The 18,876-nt window shown below is 31.9% G+C and overlaps 1 protein-coding gene across 1 annotated transcript; it reads left to right on the plus strand.

Moving 5' to 3' along the window:
• Positions 1-471: 471 nt before the first annotated feature.
• LOC140438717 (peroxynitrite isomerase THAP4-like) lies at positions 472-1,068 on the plus strand. Its single transcript, XM_072528362.1, has one exon. The coding sequence runs from the start codon at positions 472-474 to the stop codon at positions 1,066-1,068; it is 597 nt and encodes a 198-aa protein (XP_072384463.1).
• Positions 1,069-18,876: the final 17,808 nt, after the last annotated feature.

An 18,876-nucleotide genomic window follows, 5' to 3' on the forward strand; every position in this document is an offset into this window, starting at 1 on the left:
TACGTTGCCCATTTCTACCTCTCGCAGGGTTATTAGGTTTACTGATTTTTCAGTATATCTACTGATTTCAACTTCAATTTACTGATTCTGATTTACTGAAACACTATATCGATCTAATAAAAATATGTAATGATAAAATCATGTTCAAAAAGTGATCATTATATCAGTGTTCAATTATGAAAAAAATCTATTGATATATATCCATTATTCTCAATCTACTGAAGAAATAAAATATGACCTGGCAACTTTTTTGGTGCCGGTTGGTGCCAATTTAGGCTTCAGTTAATTCCATACGATTACGCGTCCTCCCTCTCTTTCCTTGTCTCTAAAATTAATAACTGAAAGGCTGTGATATTCAATATGTCATTAATAAATTCAATATCAAAATAGAAAGTGACGTGTATCTGACATATTTCAGTACCTCTATCGTATTTCTAAATTCTAGTTATAAAAGGTCGATAGTTTAAGACAATGCAAGTTCTTAAAAATATATACCCAATGGTTAACAAGTTCAAGAATTATCGGGAAATATTCACAAGTTCAATTAAATCCAATAAAACTAAGACTAAACATCATAAAGGCAGACTTCCCAAACAGCTCGCCCCAATTGCTTGGTTAGAAGGTACCTGGAGAACTGTAAAAGCAGTAATGGATCATCCTAAAATCAAAGAACCATTTCTGTTTGACGAAATTATAACGTTTACAAATTTGGGGCATAAACCTCTCTTTTTCTATACTTCGATAGCAACTAAAGATAAAACATTACTACATCATGAAGTCGGTCATTTATTTATCGACGACAAAAAAACCGTAGGACTGCTGGCAGTTCATAAATTTGGTTGCACTACGATCGAACAAGGAAAATTAAAGAAGAATAATAGCATAGAGTTATATAGCTGCGACATTGGTTCATCCAAATTTATCAAAAAGCCATTATATGGAACATACAGGATCTATGCATTAAATTCGTGTGGGCAATTAACTTATAAATTAGCCCTAGCCAGTCATCCTGGTCATTTAATCGATCATGTATGGTGTACTTATGAAAAACGTGACAAGTGTCATTGAATAAAAGTATCAAAATATTAAAAATGTGTTTAAAATTGTTTAAAATCATATAATATAAATTCTTATGGCTATTTATATTTATATCTATAAAAATTAAAATACGTTTCCAAAAATGGATATAATATTCGATATTGATATATTGTTACTATAGTACTTTCCTGTAAAGCAAAATGATTATAGTCCAGGTGGGATCTGCCGAAAAGCAGATCATAATGGACATTTTCCATAGGAGTGTATTTTTTGACTGGAATCATTTTAGAATCTTATATACTAAAACGCTAAGCCCTTTTCTTGTCCACCACTTTACTCAAAAACCATATTAGATAATTAAAATATTTTTTCGGAATATTATTAGTATTACGTATGAGATTATGTATGTATGCTGTTGATTTCTTTTGACTGTGGACTTAATCCATTAGCCGAACTAAAATTACTCTTGTAATTTTATATCTTATACTCATTATATTTATAACCTATTTGATAATAATGATTTACAATAGTAATTCACACATATATTATACAGGTACTTACATATATATTTTGGTGAGCGTTTTTGTTTGTTTTTATGCTATACTAAATACTAATACTACTAATAACTATTAAATTAAATATATATATACATATATATACATATATATATATGTATATATATATATATATATTTTTTACACAGCGCTAGGACGTAAACCCGGTTCAACACCTCGGAGGTTTAGGCCCTCTTTGTGTGTTTTTTTTAATTTTTTTTTTATTATTTCTTTTTTTTATTTATTCTTTTTTAATTTTTTTTTTTTTTTTTTAATTTTTATTTCTTCTTTAATTTTTTTTTATTTATTCTTTTTTTTTTCTTTATTTTTTTTATGTACCTATTTTTTTTCTTTTCATATTTTAATTTTCACCATAAAATTTCACAATTTTAGGTTTATATTAATAATGTGTTTAATTAGGATCTCATAGATACTTTTATCTTTAGTAGCAATCAAAGCTTGTAGATGAAAAGGTTTTCTTATATATTGTGTAATATAAATTTGATCTATAAAATAATCTATTTCTTTTTTTTTTTTAATTTACAATCTAATATCATATGTTCTGCGGATCCTAATTCTCCACATTCACAACAGTTTGTGTCTGACAGTCCTATTTTATGTTTATGTTGTGGAACTAAGGAGTGGCCAAACCTAAGTCTACATATATATGATATTAAGACCTTGTTGCCTTGATAGTCACTAAACCAGCTTTTAGAAGGGATCTCTGTTTGGATAGTTTTATAATACAGTCCCTTTATGGAATTAATATACCATTCTTTCCAGTTGTTGATTTTATTACTATTAATATAAGCATAGGCGTCATTTAGTGTTAACATATATTCATATTTAGTATCTAATTCTGTAGCACTCTTTGCTAGTTTGTCTACAATTTCATTATTTTTCAAATTGCAATGGGCTTTTATCCAACAGAATGATATTTCTTTACCTTTAGATTTAAGTCCAATAAAGTTTTTTATTATTTCTATAATGATATGATTGTAATGTTCGGTCCACTTCTCCAATTTAGTTAGAGCACTTTTGCTATCTGAAAGTATCACGAATCTATCATTATTGTTGATCGTTGCTATGTACTGCATTGCTCTTAATATTGCTATTAGTTCTCCTGTAAATACCGTGGTATCTGCATCTAGACCTATTCCTTCTCTGTATTGTATTTTAGGGTCCCATATAGCAGCAGCAACCTTAGAGTTAATTTTTGAGGCATCTGTATAAATTTGGTAATATTTTGGGCATACTATTTCTATATCCGTATTAAACATAGAGTTCCTTAGATTCATCGGGAAACTCGAGTAATCTCTCATATAAATTGGCTGTATATTAGGAATACTATTTAGATATATTTGAAATATGGGTGATATTCTTGATGTGTATAATTTATTTTTAAATTGGCGCAAGTTGTTGTAGGTTTCAACAAGTAGTAAAGTAGATTTTTTCTGCCAGTATTCACTCGTTAGATCATGTATAAAAAGTTTTTGACACTTATCCACTATTAAACTCTCTTTAGCAATGGTTTTAATTATAAACTTTTAACATAGACTTTTTCTTCTTAAATGCAGTGGTGGTTCATTGCACTCTATACTTAAATTAGATGCCGGAGTGCTTATTAAAGCTCCGATACATAATCGAAGGCATTTATTTGATAACACTTCTACTTTTTTTAGGTGAGTTTTGGCTGCTTGGTTGTAAAATATGCATCCGTAGTCTAAAATTGATCTTATATATGATCTGTACATTATTAATGAAATATTAGCATCTGCTCCCCAAGTTATGTGACTTACTGCTCGTAATGCATTATAACCTTTTTCAGCTCTTGTCACAACATATTCAATATGATCTTTCCAGCTCATTTTTCTATCTAGTATCATCCCCAAATACTTAACTTTAGGTTAAACTTTAAACTGTAAGTTTTCCATTTTTACTAACTTTGGAAGTTTTTGTTTTCTGGAAAATATGCAAACTTGTGTTTTCTTTACAGATATCTTTAAATTTAACTGATCCAAGTCATCAAGTAAATAATTGTATACTTCATTTATCATGTTGCAACCATTTTCTACCTCCTCTTGGTCTACGTAAATACATATGTCATCTGCAAACTGTAGTACTTCACCTTGGTTACTATTTACTATGCTTTTACCAATATCCGAAGTATAAATAGCATATAATATTGGGCTTAGGATACTTCCTTGAGGTATCCCAGTGTTTGTTATCCTGGGGCCCACTAGTTTGTTCTCAATTTGAATATACAAAACTCTATTACTGTACAGTTTATAAATTTTCCAGCACAGTATATCTGGGATTCCTATTTTCTTCATTTGTTGATATAGTATTAATAAATTAACATTATCATAGGCATTTTCTACGTCTACAAATGTAGCCACGACTGATTTATTCTTCGAAAATGAGTTATAGACATCCAGTATCAAGTGTGATAAGTTTTCCATTGTTGAGCATGATTTCCTGAATCCAAATTGCGTTGTAGAGAGTAGGGAATTTTTCTCCAACCAAAATTCTAATCTTTGTTTAATCATCCTTTCTAACGTTTTTAAGATACATGACGATAGCGAAATGCCTCTGTATGAATCTGGACAATCTGCGGGTTTATGTTGTTTGAGAATCGGGACTATAATATATTCTTTCCAAGAGTTTGGAAATTCCATGCTTACCCATATATGATTTATTATATTCAGAAATTGTATTTTTTTTTGAATAGGTAAATTATATAGCATACTATAGTGAATACTGTCCTTTCCTGGAGCTGAGTTGTCGTTATTTTTTAAACAATTTTTAAGTTCTTCCAAATTAAATATTTCTGTTAGAAATGTACTGTCTTCGGTGATTGCATTCGTTGCATTGTTCGTTGTATATGTAATTTCCTTCTCGATGACCCAAGGTCTCGCAATTTTGTTAAAGAATAGTTCGGTCCAATCATTTTCTACTATTGGATTATTAGGTGGCTTATAGGCATTTTTTAATTTTCTAATCTCACTCCATATTTTACTAATAGGTGTATTTTTATTTAAACTATTACATAAATTTTTCCATGAGGCTCTTTTACTATTTAAAATAATTCTTTTTTTTTTAGCTTCCGCTTGCTGATATTTTAAATAATTTTCGTGATTAGATTTTCTTTTAAATTGTATAAAAGCCTCTTTTTGGTGTTTAATGGCCTCCCTACATTCATTGTTCCACCATGGTTTATTAAATTTTGGATTGGCCATTTTTCTCTTCTCTGGGATGCTAATTTTACTAGCTTCATTTATAGAATCGTAAAATATTTGATATTCTTGTTCTATATTTTCTTCTATATTATCTTTTTTTTTCATTGTTTAAGAGATCAGAGAAAACTGCCCAATCCGCTTTTTTAATATCCCATTTAATTCTATTTCTAATTATATCATTATTATCATTATAGGTATTTACGTTACTATCATGTATAAACTCAATAACTACTGGATAGTGATCTGAACCCAGACTTATATTTTCGGTGTGCCAATAGCACGTATAATAGATATCTCTTGAGCAAATTGTTAGATCTATAGCAGATTTACTTTTATTCACGGAATTCCGAATTAATGTTTCAGAACCATCATTTAAGAAATTAAGTCCACATTCTTCCATGGCTTCAAAAAGATTTATTCCTTCGCGATCAGTTTTATCACATCCCCATATTTTATTATGACAATTGAAGTCTCCTCCCACTAAAAATGGTTTGTTACAACTATTAAAGAACCTAACCCACTCATTTTTTGATACACATAGTTTAGGCTTTGCATATACCGAGTATAAATTTAGAATATTATTTTTTAAATTGACTTGTACTGCAATACACATTACATTATTTATTTTATAAAAATTTAAGTTATTCCAAAAATTAATCTTTTTTTTTATTAATATTGCTACTCCTCCATAACCGCCTGGTCCATCTTCGCGAAACATATTATATCCAGAAAAGTTTATGTTTGTATTTGGTTTCAACCAAGTTTCACTCAGTAATATAGCTAAAAATTTATTTTCAAATATATATTTTTCAAAATGTCCCTTATTGTGTATTATCGATCGTGAGTTCCATTGTAAGATTTTTTTACTTGTTAGATCCATTTAAAATTTTTTCTAAACTGTCTTTAAATTCTTCCAAAATTTGTTTATTTTCTGTAGGCAAAAAATTTTTACCTAGAATATTTTTAAATATTGTTAATATATTTTCACTAAGATTTTTGTTTATGTGAGAATTTTGTGTTATTTGTTTGTGATACATTGGAATGTTCTTAGGAATTGGTAGAGGCGGGTACTCAGAGGTCCTAGGATTTGTCAAGATATTTTCATGTTCTTCCGAATATGGATAAACAGACTTATTTTGTGTAGCTTCGCTCCATTCTCTTTTTGTTGTTATTGTATATCTATTACCTACATTTGATGTTTTTAGAGCTGATGTGTAGCTATTATTGTATTTTAATTTTGCTTCTTCAAATGCCATATTTTCGTTTACCATAAGATATTTAATACCCTTTTGTTTCTCAAATTCAGGACATTTTGCTCGGTCTAATGCTGAGTGTTTTCCAAAACAAAATATACAGGTAGGCTCTGTTAAGTCGCATGCTTCAGATTCATGTTCTTGTCCACATTTTCCGCATCTTTTTTTTCCTCTACATTGTGTCGTAAATATAATATTTACTTTGTCAATCTCACTCTTAATTAATGTTATAAACGATTGATTAATTTGCTATTATTTATTATCATATATTGTGTTTCAGTTGTTCATTGTTTGTTTATGTTATTTTAGCTAATAGTTTTTAATATAAATAAGACTTACGTACTGGGGCCTGATGATGGGGTAAATATTGTAAGCCTTGAAACCGGTAGCCCAAAATTTACCATCATTAAATCGTAAAAACTAGTTAAGATTATGAGTATTAAATAATTTTCCATATATTGATAATATTTCCTTAAATCGATAACGACATAATTCTTATCTTATATACTAAGATAACGCTAAGCCCTTTTCTTGTCCACCACTTTACTCAAAAAAAATATTAGATAATTAAAATATTTTTTCGGAATATTATTAGTATTACGTATGAGATTGTCAAGATATACTTTTGGTACAAAAATTCACTTCCGGTTTTGAGATGACCGGAAGTTAAAATTTACTTTAAGTTTTAGACCCCACAATGTATATATAGATCGAAAGGTCTCGTCGAGACGAATCTAAATATGTACTTCCGGTTGCGATCCGACACCGGAAGTGATCCGAAACGCGCATAAAACGTCAAGATGGAGCAAATCTGACACCGGATTCGTGATCAGCATGCAAAATTAACTGCTAAATGATATCCATGTCGATCTTATATACTAAAACGCTAAGCTCTTTTCTTGTCCACCACTTTACTCAAAAACCATATTAGATAATTAAAATATGTTTTCGGAATATTATTAGTATTACGTATGAGATTGTCAAGATATACTTTTGGTACAAAAATTCACTTCCGGTTTTGAGATGACCGGAAGTTAAAATTTACTTTAAGTTTTAGACCCCACAATGTATATATGGATCGAAAGGTCTCGTCGATACGAATCTAAATATGTACTTCCGGTTGCGATCCGACACCGGAAGTGACCCGAAACGCGCATAAAACGTCAAGATGGAGCAAATCTGACACCGGATTCGTGATCAGCATGCAAAATTAACTGCTAAATGATATCCATGTCGACATTTGATGAACTAAAAATTGCATTCCGGTTTTGAGGTCGACTTCCATAATCACTTTTTTTTTACTTGCATTATTATTGATGAATGTTATGTATATTCTTGCTTATATTGTTTGTATTGATCTCTTAATTTTTCTCGCAAAATAAAAATTTCATTTAAAAAACTCGATGTCGAGTTGGTCCGCTAGTATATCTTGTATTAATAATCACGATATACGCCAGTCGTAAACCTTGTTCTTCATTTTTTATTTCACAAAATCGGTTAACTAGGTTAGCTTAGGGAATTTTTTAAAGGTTTAAACAATTTTATCAAATTATACGTCATTTTCAAATAAACATACATTTTCAAATTTAATAAATTAATAATTATTATAAAACTGCTAAAATAAATTCATTTTAATATGTTTATTTTAGAAAGGTAATTTAGGTATTTTTTTATTTTTAGCCCTATTTTGATGATTTTTAAAGCACACTGTGTAAAAACTTTTATAAATTTTAATTTAGTATAGTGAGTTTTTTAATATAATTTTGTATTTGACTGATACGGTGTTAATCGAAAGGTGGTTTTTTATCCTAACTTTGAAACATTCTGTGGAATAATTCCATTAGCGAATTTTCGTAAAACCTTATTTTTATGTTTCCATTCAAACATGTCTTCTTAGTATTATGTTTTTTGTTTCATGTGAAAATATGGATTGGTTCATTTTTAGGAGCGAAATGACTTTGCCGCCCATAATTTACGACTTTTCCTATTATTATTATTATTATCTTATTATGGGGGCTTTCACGGAGGAAGCTACAGCTACCTGGGGAAAGGAATGCCAAACGTTTACGTTTAAAACAAATGGAAAAGGATAATGCGAGTGAATAATAAAAGTAAAATGTAATGGCATGTCTCGCAAAACAGAAAACCAAAAAAGGTATATCGATGGAAGGCATGATACGTCGTGAGTCGGACTTTTTAATGGTCCAAGTTTCTGACGCATAGGTAGCGATAGGAAAGATAAGCGTCCGTACTAGGCGCAGTTTCGTGTTCCTGGTTACGTTCGTATCTTTCCAGATTTTAGTAAGTTTGACCGTTGCTGATCTGGCCATTGTAAGGCGTCGACGTATCTGTTCTTCGCATCCACCATTGTTTGTAATAACAGAACCTAAGTAATTGAAAGGGCTTACCACTTCAAACTCCGCTACGTTTCGTATTTCCGGCTGGTTATTTCTAATTCAATCGATTATCATTACCTTGGTTTTCTGTACATTAATTTTAAGTCCATATTCACGACTAATAGTATCTAGTCTGTTCATGATGTATTCAAGGTCATTTGTTGATGATGCTAGTACTAAAGTGTCGTCAGCAGAGCGGAGATTGCTGTTTTTCGGCTTCCGACTGATATTTCTCCTTGCCTCCCGTCGAATACAATGCATTAAACAATTATTGTTTATAGTCCATTAAAATGTCACATTTTTTATGCTTAGCTGGAGGGTAAGTTCAAGTTTGTGGGGTCGCCATCCTGGTCCCCCGGTCGCGATCTTGGAAAAATAAGGGGAAAGAGTTTTCGCGCTGTATCTCGTAAACTAGCAGCCCTACAAAAAATTTTTTAATACATTATTCCAAGCCTATGATTCTTGTCTTGCTCACGGCATTAGGAAGGAAGTAGTTCAACGGAGGGGGCTGGAAAAAGCATGGAAAAGTTTGGATACAAATCAAAACTTCAGTACACCCCGAACTTCTGAAATTAATTTTCTGTAGATGCAAGTGAAACTGTGAAAGTATGTGTGGTTGCCGACAAGTAGACCTCAAATGCTCTGCAGTGTGCCTCACCTTCGATCCTGAATTAAATCTTGAACCGCAGCCCAGACCATCAAAGAAAATGAAAAAACAATGGAAAACAACTTTTTAAAAATATAATTATGCTCAATATTATCTCACCTGAAAATTATTGTCAGTGAATTAGGCCTACTGGGGATACCACTTAAAAAACGCGCCTCCAGACTCTACCTGATAGGTGGTCGGGGAAAACGTCGATAATAGACTAATAATACCTTCTTCTTCTTTAAGTTCCATCTTCTATCGAAGGTTGGAAATCATCATGGCTATGCGGACTCTGTTGACTGCCGCTCTAAAAAGTTCTGCACTACTGCATTCAAACCATTCCCTTAAGTTCTTAAGCCAGGATATTCTTCGTCTTCCCACATAATAAGTTGTAATAATGCGTATTTTTGCCCTCCCATCACATGTCCTAAGTACTCAAGTTTTCGTTTTTTGATAGTTAATATTATTTCCGCCTCATTTTCTATCCTTCTAGTTACTTCCACGTTTGACATTCTTTGAATCCATGATATTCGTTAACGTTAACGTTAAAGTAATGTTAACAAAATAACAAATTATATGAATAAAAACATAGGTAATAAAGAACTAAGCCTAATGGTTCATTTTTATCTTATTCTTATCAGTAGTGAAGAACCCAGTCAACTTCAGGAGTGCTGTAAAACCTACAGATATTAATGAAATTGAACACATTTGTAGTAAAAATTATTCGTTGAAATATATATATATATATATATATATATATATATATATATATATATATATATATATATATATATATATATATATATATATATATATATATATATATATATATATATATATATATAGATCGGTTTAAAACGTTCTCCTACGTCTTCCGATACCCAGTTGCTACTCCTCTCGATTCATCCATAAGTCTTCTTCGATATCTCTGTCTTTCATTTCTCTATTGATGCCTTCTGTCCAACTAAGGCAGGGTCTTCCTCTTTTTTTTTATACCGTGAGGGGTCCACATTAAGACTTGTTTTGGGAGACTTTCTTCAGACATTCTCGGTACATGACCGTACCATCTGAGTTGTTGGGTACCAATATCGTCTACTATTGTATGTTTTACTTTCATAATTTCTCTTATTCTGTTGTTCGTTTCTCTTTCTAGTCTAGATTTTCCAGCTGAACATTTCCAGAAATCTATTTCCGTTGCCTCAAGTTTTCTCTTGTATCTTTCCTTTATTTGCCATACTTCACTACTGTAGGTAATTATACTTTTAACGATTGTGTTATATATCTTGTACTTGTTATTATTAGAGATTGATTGATCCCAAAGGATACTATTGAGAAAGGAAATTGCTTTTCTTGCTTGGTTGTTTTTCTCCTCAATTGTGTCGTCTACGTTGCCCTCTTTTGGGATGATCATACCTAAATATTTATATGTATTGCAATGTTTGATAACTTCTCCATATTTCTTGGATATTGATTTCAAGTCCCCATTTTTTATACTCCTTGATTAATTTTCAAGTCATATACTCAATATCTTCTTGTGCTATCAGTAGTTGATCATCTGGAAATGACAAAGTTTATATGCTATTGTTGTCAATCGGCATTCCCATATTTCTACATTTGCGCTTCCACAGTTTTAGAGCTTGTTCTAGATAAATTTAATTAATGTCGACGAGAGACAGCAGCACTGCTTAAGGCTTTTATTCATTTGGAATCCACTTGACAGATTATTTCCAACCTTTACCTTTGAGTTAGCATTAGCGTACAGTTCCTTCGTCGCATTTATTAAATTCATGCTTATGTTTGTTTTCTCTAACGCTTCCCATAATTTATAATGTGGTACGCTATCATAAGCCTTTCGTAGGTGTATATACAATAAATCTTCTTCTTGATCAACGGCTATTTTCTTTTAAAGAATCTGTGTAATGCAAAACAAATGGTCAACAGTAGATCTACCTGCCCTAAATCTTGCCTGTTCCTCAGTCTCTAAGTCTTTATATTTGCTTTCTATTCTGTTTTTAATTACTTTTCCGTATATTCTCCTGATCGAGTTTGTCATGGCAATGCCTCTGTAATTGTCATATTAATCCCTTCTGCCTTTTTGTGTATAGTGCATATGAATGATGTCTTCCACTCCTCTGGGGTTGTCATTCCATTAATGCAGTTTTGGAACAGTTTGGCTAAACTTGTATATAGTTTGGTTGTAACGTGTTTAATTAACTCTGCAGGGATGTTACCTGGACATGGTGCTTTGTTATTTTTTAGAGATCTACATACATCTTCCACTTCTTTCGTTGTTATTCGTATGGGCGAAGGTAAATTAATTATATTTTGTGTTTCGTTGCTGTCTTTAAATTGTGGTCTTTCTTCCCTTAGGAGTTTCTCAAAATATTGGTTCCAGTCATCCATTGTTATTGTTGACACTCTGTCTCTGATCTTATCTTGTCGTAAAGATTTTAAGACTCTGCAATTCGTTGAAAACCTTTTATAATATTATTCTGATATCTGTTTATTGTAAAATCACCAGAAAAAAAGTTATAAGGTCCAAAAGTAAATTTGTTTTTTAACAATTTTTAGTTATTTTTGTTAATAATTTTTTTATTTTTCATTATAGGATAAAAAATAATAAAAATAAAGTCATAGACAATTTAATTTACTGCAGATAATGTTAAATACAATTTTCTGTAGGGTTGCTAGTTTACGAGATACAGAACCCCTTATTCCAAGATGGCGTGTATTCAAGAACCCGGCCAACTTCGGAGCGCTTTAAAATCTAGAGAAATTCATGAAATTTAACAAATTTGTAGTAAAAATTACTCTATAAAAATCTGTCTATAATATTGCTCTGATGCCATTTCATTGTAAAATGACCAGAAAAAAGTTATAAGGCCTAAAAGAAAATTTTTGTTCAAAAATTTTTAGTTATTTTTGTTTATAACATTTTATTTTTTCAATTTTACGAATAAAGTAATACAAATAAAGTTGTAGAAAATTTAATTTCCTACAAATTATGTTTTATAAAATTTAATGTAGGGTTGCTAATTTACGAGATACAGCACGAAAACCCTTTGCCCCCTTTTTCCAAGATCGAGGCGGGAGACAAGGGTGGCGACCCCACAAACTTGAACTTAAGCTTATACTGCCCACCCCCACACATCGAAAAATAAAATTGGGTCTTCTCAAAAATGTAACTTTTCAATGGACTATTATCATAGTACAATAGATTATACAGAATGATTATTATATTTAAAATGTCATTAATAAAATAAATTTTATTGTGTGTAATAAATTACATATAAATACACTGCGCTCCAAAATAAACGCATGATTTTAAAATTCTTATTTTGGGTTAAAAATTTTTGTTTGTTCTTTTCTGCTTTATGGTTGTTTTAGAACATCTTAAATAAAAAACTTTTCTTTTTTTACAAAAAATGTATTGAAATTAACAATATAACATCATAAATCTAAACATCTAAAAAAACTAACATTATAAATTAATGACGAAATTGAAATTTTTAAAGTTGAAGAAAATACTAGTACCGTGTACTAGTATCGAGTATTGCCTCCTCTGGCATTTATTACTGCTTGACAACGATCTCTCATACTGAGAATAATCGTTTTGATTTCTTCTTGATCAATTTGATCCCAAATTTCAACCAACCACAAAAACAGTTCATCTAAAGTGTTTGGGGCATTAGGTAGTTGTCGTAGTCGTCTGCCTATGATGTCTCAAACATGTTCTATTGGGTTGAGGTCAGGACTTCTCGTAGGCCAATCTATAGCAGGAATTCCAACCTCCTGACGATACTGCTGCACAATTCTTGCCTTGTGTGGCCTGGCATTATCTTGCATAATCATGAAATTATCCCCAATAAATGGTGCAAATGGCACGACATGCTCTTCTAAAATGTCTGTTATATACCTCTGCGATATTCCCCAGGCCTTCTATACACTCGGTTTCTCCTGTCATCAGAAAAAAGACAGTACCTGGATTCATCGGTGAACAATATTCTTCCCCAAACATCATTATTCCAATCAACATGTTCACGAGCAAAATGCAATCTTTGCCTTCTATGGTTTCTGGTCAATAATGGGCCAATTGCATTCTGTATATGTGGGCTTCTTCTAATTGTATTTTGGCTCATTCTAAAGTTATAATGATCCAAAAATTCATTTTTTTAGAGAAGTGCTGGTAACAAACCTTTGTCTCAGTGTACGAAGTGTCAAAAACCGGTCTTGATTAGGAGTTGTAACCCTTCTACGGCCTTGATCGGGTCATCTCGAGTTACTTCCAGTAACAGAAAAACGTGTTAACACTCTTGAAATGGTTAACTGGGTGACGTTAAAACGTTCACCGAGTTCTACTTGAGTGCATCCTTCTTCGCGAAGAGTAACGATTCTAAAACAGTCACTTTCTGACAAATTTCGATTTTCTTGCTGCTGGTGGTTCATTTCAAAGAAAAAACACTTAATAAACTTGAAAAACCCCTTTAAACGTTCAGCACAACGTAATCCAACCCAACTAAATTCGAAATAAAATGAAGCACAATTAACATGTTTTTAATATTTTTGCAAAAAATGGTAAAAACATCAGCGTTTTTTACCGTTCTTTCGATAAATTTGACAATATACAATAATATATTAGCACAAAAATCGAATCATTAAAATTATTTGATTTACCAGGGTTTTTAAAATTATGCCTTAATTTTGGAGCGCAGTGTATTATATTCAGTTACTTGTCTTTAATAAAACCAAATCCAACATTCTTACTGAACACAAAATATAGAAAATTAAATCAATTACTTTTCAAGTGATTGGAATTACTAAATTTTAAAGCCACTATTGGAGGCCCACTGATCATGGCTTAATTAGTTATCGGTCTTTATACATGGCTTTTATTTTAGTATTAATTGATGAAAGTTGAATTTTTATGTCAGGTTTGGCATTAAGTCTGTTAAGGTATTTTGTTTTTGTCGACAAATAAGCTGAGAACCCAGGATAGCACATATATGTGGTTACAAATGATAAAAGCACCAACACGGCCCTTTGCGACAATTGAAGATATTCATCTTTTTTACTGCACCAGAATTCCGTTAATGGCAGTACTTTAAATTTATTTTACAATGATGAATCAATGTCATTTCAATAAAAGTTTCGTATTCTTCCGTTATTAGAGGACCCAAATATCATCTACTTCGTCTTATAATACAAGGAAAAGTGGAGGGAAAGAGATGGATTGGTCGAAAGAAACTTTCATGGCTGCGTAATATAAGACAATGGTGTGGTATCACAGTAGAAGAATTATTTTAATCCACAATTCATTTTGATATTTAATCTGCTGTTCATTTGGAAAATGCCCTTTAAAAACTTCACTCAATGATTTCAGATGTTGAATAATTTCTTCAATTAATGCTTCTGTCATTTCAACCCCTTCTTCTTTTTCTTCTAAAATTTCAAAAATTGTCCAAAATTCTATTTTTTTCTTGAAACAAACTACCTTTCAATTCAAAAATAAACGGTTATTTGGCGGCCGAGATTTTATGATGTTAATGATTTTGATGACCTCATCAAGAGCATTCTTATAACTTAGGGATAATTTTTTAGCAGCAAGTTCCTGCCTATGGATTATGCACTGGCTACTAGAATAGATTTTAGCTATATTTTTAATAATTTGTATAGCCCCCTTAGTATGCCACTCGTGGCCTTTGCTCCATCGGTACAGATATCAATACAGTTGTCCCATGGTATTTTAATCTCTTCAAGAAAAGAATTTAGAAGACGTGTTAGTAGACATATGCATAAACGAAGATCTTTCAATAATGCGTTTTCGTGCTGATATCTAACGATTACAATTAATATTGAGTCCAGGTACATTGGTTTTCATCCATTTGTAATTAAAATTAAAATTACAAAAGGAAAAGGAAAAGAGTACAAGACATGAAAGTCAAAAGAGGCTCAGAGATTGGCAGTGATCATCATCTAGTAATAATGAGAATGAGAACAGCAAAAGAAAATGAAGAAAAGAGGAGAAAGGTAGTAAATGAAAAAGTAAAAAGCTACAAATTAAAAGAAGAAAGATATAAGATATTCCAAGAAATTATTAGACAATATTTTGAAAGGTAGGGCAAAAACTGCAAGTATAGAAGAAAAGTGGGAAAATCTCAAGACCAGCTTAATCATAGCTGGTGAGGAAACTTGCGGGAAGACAAAAATAGCAAATAATAGCATGAGGAGAACTGAATGGTGGACGGACGAAATACGAAGGAAAGTAAAGAACAAAAAAGAAAAATGGAAGAGATATCTAAGTACAAAGCGCCCTGAAGATTATGAGGCATATAAAGAAAAAAGAAAAGAGGTTAAAATAGCCGTGAAAGCAGAAAAAGAAAGGTCATGGGAAAAGTTTGGACTAAAAATGACAAATAATTATAGAGAAAACCAAAAACTCTTCTATGGCGCATTAAAACAGCTCAGACACATGATGCCGAATATAAAAGACAAGAATGGAAAGGTAATAACAGAATAAAACCAAATAATGGAAAGATGGAGAGAACATTTCAAAGAGCTAACTCATACAGACGTAGACAACATAGTGGAGATACAAGAAATTAATGAAGAACAAAAAGTAGAACCTATAACAACAGAGGAACTAGAAAAGGCAATTGAAAGAGTTAAATTAGGCAAAGCACCAGGCAAGGATGATATCACCCCGGAAATGATAAAATTCATGGGAATAGAGGGAGTGGACAGCATGAAAGAACTAATGAATGATATCATAAAGAGAGCAGAAATACCACAGGACTGGAAGAAAGACATTATACTACCAATACACAAAAAGGGCGACAAGAGAAACTGTAATAATTACCGAGGTATTAATATATCAAGTATTCCTGGGAAGGTATTCGCAAGAATAATAGAAACAAGAATAAAAACCCAAATAGAACCAACTATGGAAGATACACAATGTGGATTCAGGAAGGACAGAAGCACGCAAGACCACATATTCACAATAAGACAAATAAGTGAGAAAGTAATCAATAAAAATAGAGCAATACATATATGCTTTATTGATCTGGAAAAGGCGTTTGACAGAAAATAAAGAAAGGACGTATGGAGGACATTAAAGGAAAGAGGAGTTGACAGGATAACAATTGATGTAATAAAGGATATGTACAATAATAATACAAATACGGTGAGAACCAACAACGAGGAATCCGAAGAATTTACTACAAGTCAAGGCGTCAAACAGGGATGCGTGTTGAGCCCACTGCTGTTCTCAGTGGTACTGGATGAAGCAATAAAGAAAGCCAAGAGAAGAATGAGAAAACTAACATTAGGATACTGGCAAATGAAACAGACTCAACTATCAGAGCTTCTATTTGCAGACGACATGGTTTTGATAGCAGAAAACAGAGAAGACCTACAGAACAACCTTGAAATCCTAGAAGAAGAACTGTCAAACATAAATATGAAAATAAATACAGAGAAAACAAAAACAATAATAATTTCAAATAAGAGAAAGACACACGCAATACAATTAAACGGAAAACAACTAGAACAAGTGGAACATTTTAAATACCTAGGAGCAATAATTGAATCAAACGGTAAACAAGACATGGAAATAAATGAGAGAATGGGACGAACAGGAAGCTTATTTAACACTATGAAAACAACATTTTTGGGGAAAAAAGAAATACCGGAGAAGGTCAAAATGGCAGTCGTTAAATCAGTAGCTAGACCTACAATCATCTATAATAGCGAGTCCTGGACATTGACTGGGAGACAAAAATCTCGAGTCAATGCTATGGAAATGAGGTTCCTGAGGAAAATAGCAAACAGAAAGAGGACAGACAAAATACGAAACGAAACAATCAGACAAAACCTAAAACTAGAACCAATAAACGAAAAAATAGTAGAGGGGCAACTAAGATGGTGTGTAGAATGTCGAATAAAAGAATAACAAAACGAGTTTTTGAAACGAGAATGCAAGGGAAAAACAAACGAGGAAGACCAAGAGTTAGGTGGGTAGACGAAATCAGAAAAGAAGTTGAGAAGAAAGGATTGACATGGGAAAGTGCACGAAATCTAACACAAGACCGGATAGCATGGAGACAACAGTGAAAATCTTAACCCCACCAGTCTTACACCTAACGGTAGAAAGGCTTAGGACTAAGTAAGTAAGTAAAGTAATTAAAATTTGCATGATTTGAAACAAGTTCTAGAAACAAGATTTGAAGTAAGTTCATTCTTTATATTAGTTGCCTAAATCTCTGATCCGCTGAGCTACCGTGTCATTCGAAAGTGGAATCTTAGCCATTTCTTTTGCAAATTTTTCACCTAGCGCACATTTTACCATCTCCATAAATGAAGATTTAATAAAATTTTCCGCAATTGAGTATGCTTCACCGCGTTGAGCTATCAGGTAGCTGACTAAGTGAGAAGCCTCAGTTGCTTTTTCATTCACCGTTTTTGTGGTTTGAACTCTAACCGTTTTTTTTAGTTCATCACTTTTTCGAATAAATAATTCAACAATTTTTTCTTTAAGTTCGCCATGAACAGTTACTAGATGACGAAGCATTTAGCAAGAGTCATAGAGCTATTTAGTAAAACTTTGTTGCATATAACACACATTATCCCTCATTTTTTAGTAAGTGCTCTGGGTTGATTACTTGTAGAGATCAACCTAATTTCGTTTGTGGTAATTTCAGTTGCATCTCTTATATCATAACATCTTAACAAAAGAGCTAGTTGCTGAGTCCGAAACAGAAGAGTCAAGAGTCAAGTTCTGCAGCAGAACGTTTTAAAGTGCCTTCTTTAAGCCACCTCTCCATCGTGAGAGGTGGACAAATATCAAAAATGCTTTTAAGACAAAAATATCAGCACCAGTTACCTTTTAAGAGGGAATTAACATTTTTTAATTAAAAATTTTTTTTCCTGTTATCTTAATGATATATGTGTCCAGAATAAGTCTAGAATAATTACTCGATTCCGTATAAAAATTATAGCTTTATGTGACAGTTATATACAAGCTGTATACATCATTCGTATAAAGTTTAAGCAATTTTTTCCCAAAATGATGTTCCTGAAATCGTATTTGATATGTAGGATTTGAGTAGAAGGAAATAGTTACTGAATAGTGCTATTTGTACTTGTAAAGCCGTGGTACTCTGTTCCAGACTTTGACAAACTCTTGTGAGACGTCTAGGAATATAGCATTGCGTATTTCATTTCTTCAAGACTTTTTGATATTTCATTTATCATTCGATGGACTTGTTGAGTATTGGAAGGATTTTCCTGAAAACAAAACCGATGTTTTGGTAGTAATGTTAGGAATTCATGATCTGCGTATATCCTTTGTAGCAGCAATCTTTCTAAAACTTTGCTTACGATTGGGAGTAGGCCGATCGTCGATAAAATGTTACTTTACTCTTTTTCTGGCTTAAGAATCATAATGATTTCAGCGAATTGCAGTAATGGTCTTGCAAGGAAGTTGTTTTACTACTTGTGCCGAGATTAAATTATAACCTGGGGCCTTTCGTGAGTTGAGTTTGTTTATTTCTTTCTTGACTTCTATATTAGTAAAACTTTTGATCGAGAGGGACATTTAGAATGCTGCGCTAATTAGCTCTTCCACTTCTTCATGAAATCGGTAACAAGAATTTGCGAGAAGCTAATTGACCAATCTAGATCAAGATCTTTTTGTATTATATTTATAAACCTATACATCAGTGGGAAAACTAGGATCTTTGAATAAAA

The sequence above is a fragment of the Diabrotica undecimpunctata genome, chromosome 4, assembly GCF_040954645.1.
Source record: "Diabrotica undecimpunctata isolate CICGRU chromosome 4, icDiaUnde3, whole genome shotgun sequence".
Taxonomy (NCBI): domain Eukaryota; kingdom Metazoa; phylum Arthropoda; class Insecta; order Coleoptera; family Chrysomelidae; genus Diabrotica; species Diabrotica undecimpunctata.

What these genes read in the sequence shown, in the direction of transcription:
- LOC140438717 (XM_072528362.1), top strand. Translation starts at nt 472, where the DNA reads ATGCAAGTTCTTAAAAATATATACCCAATGGTTAACAAGTTCAAGAAT.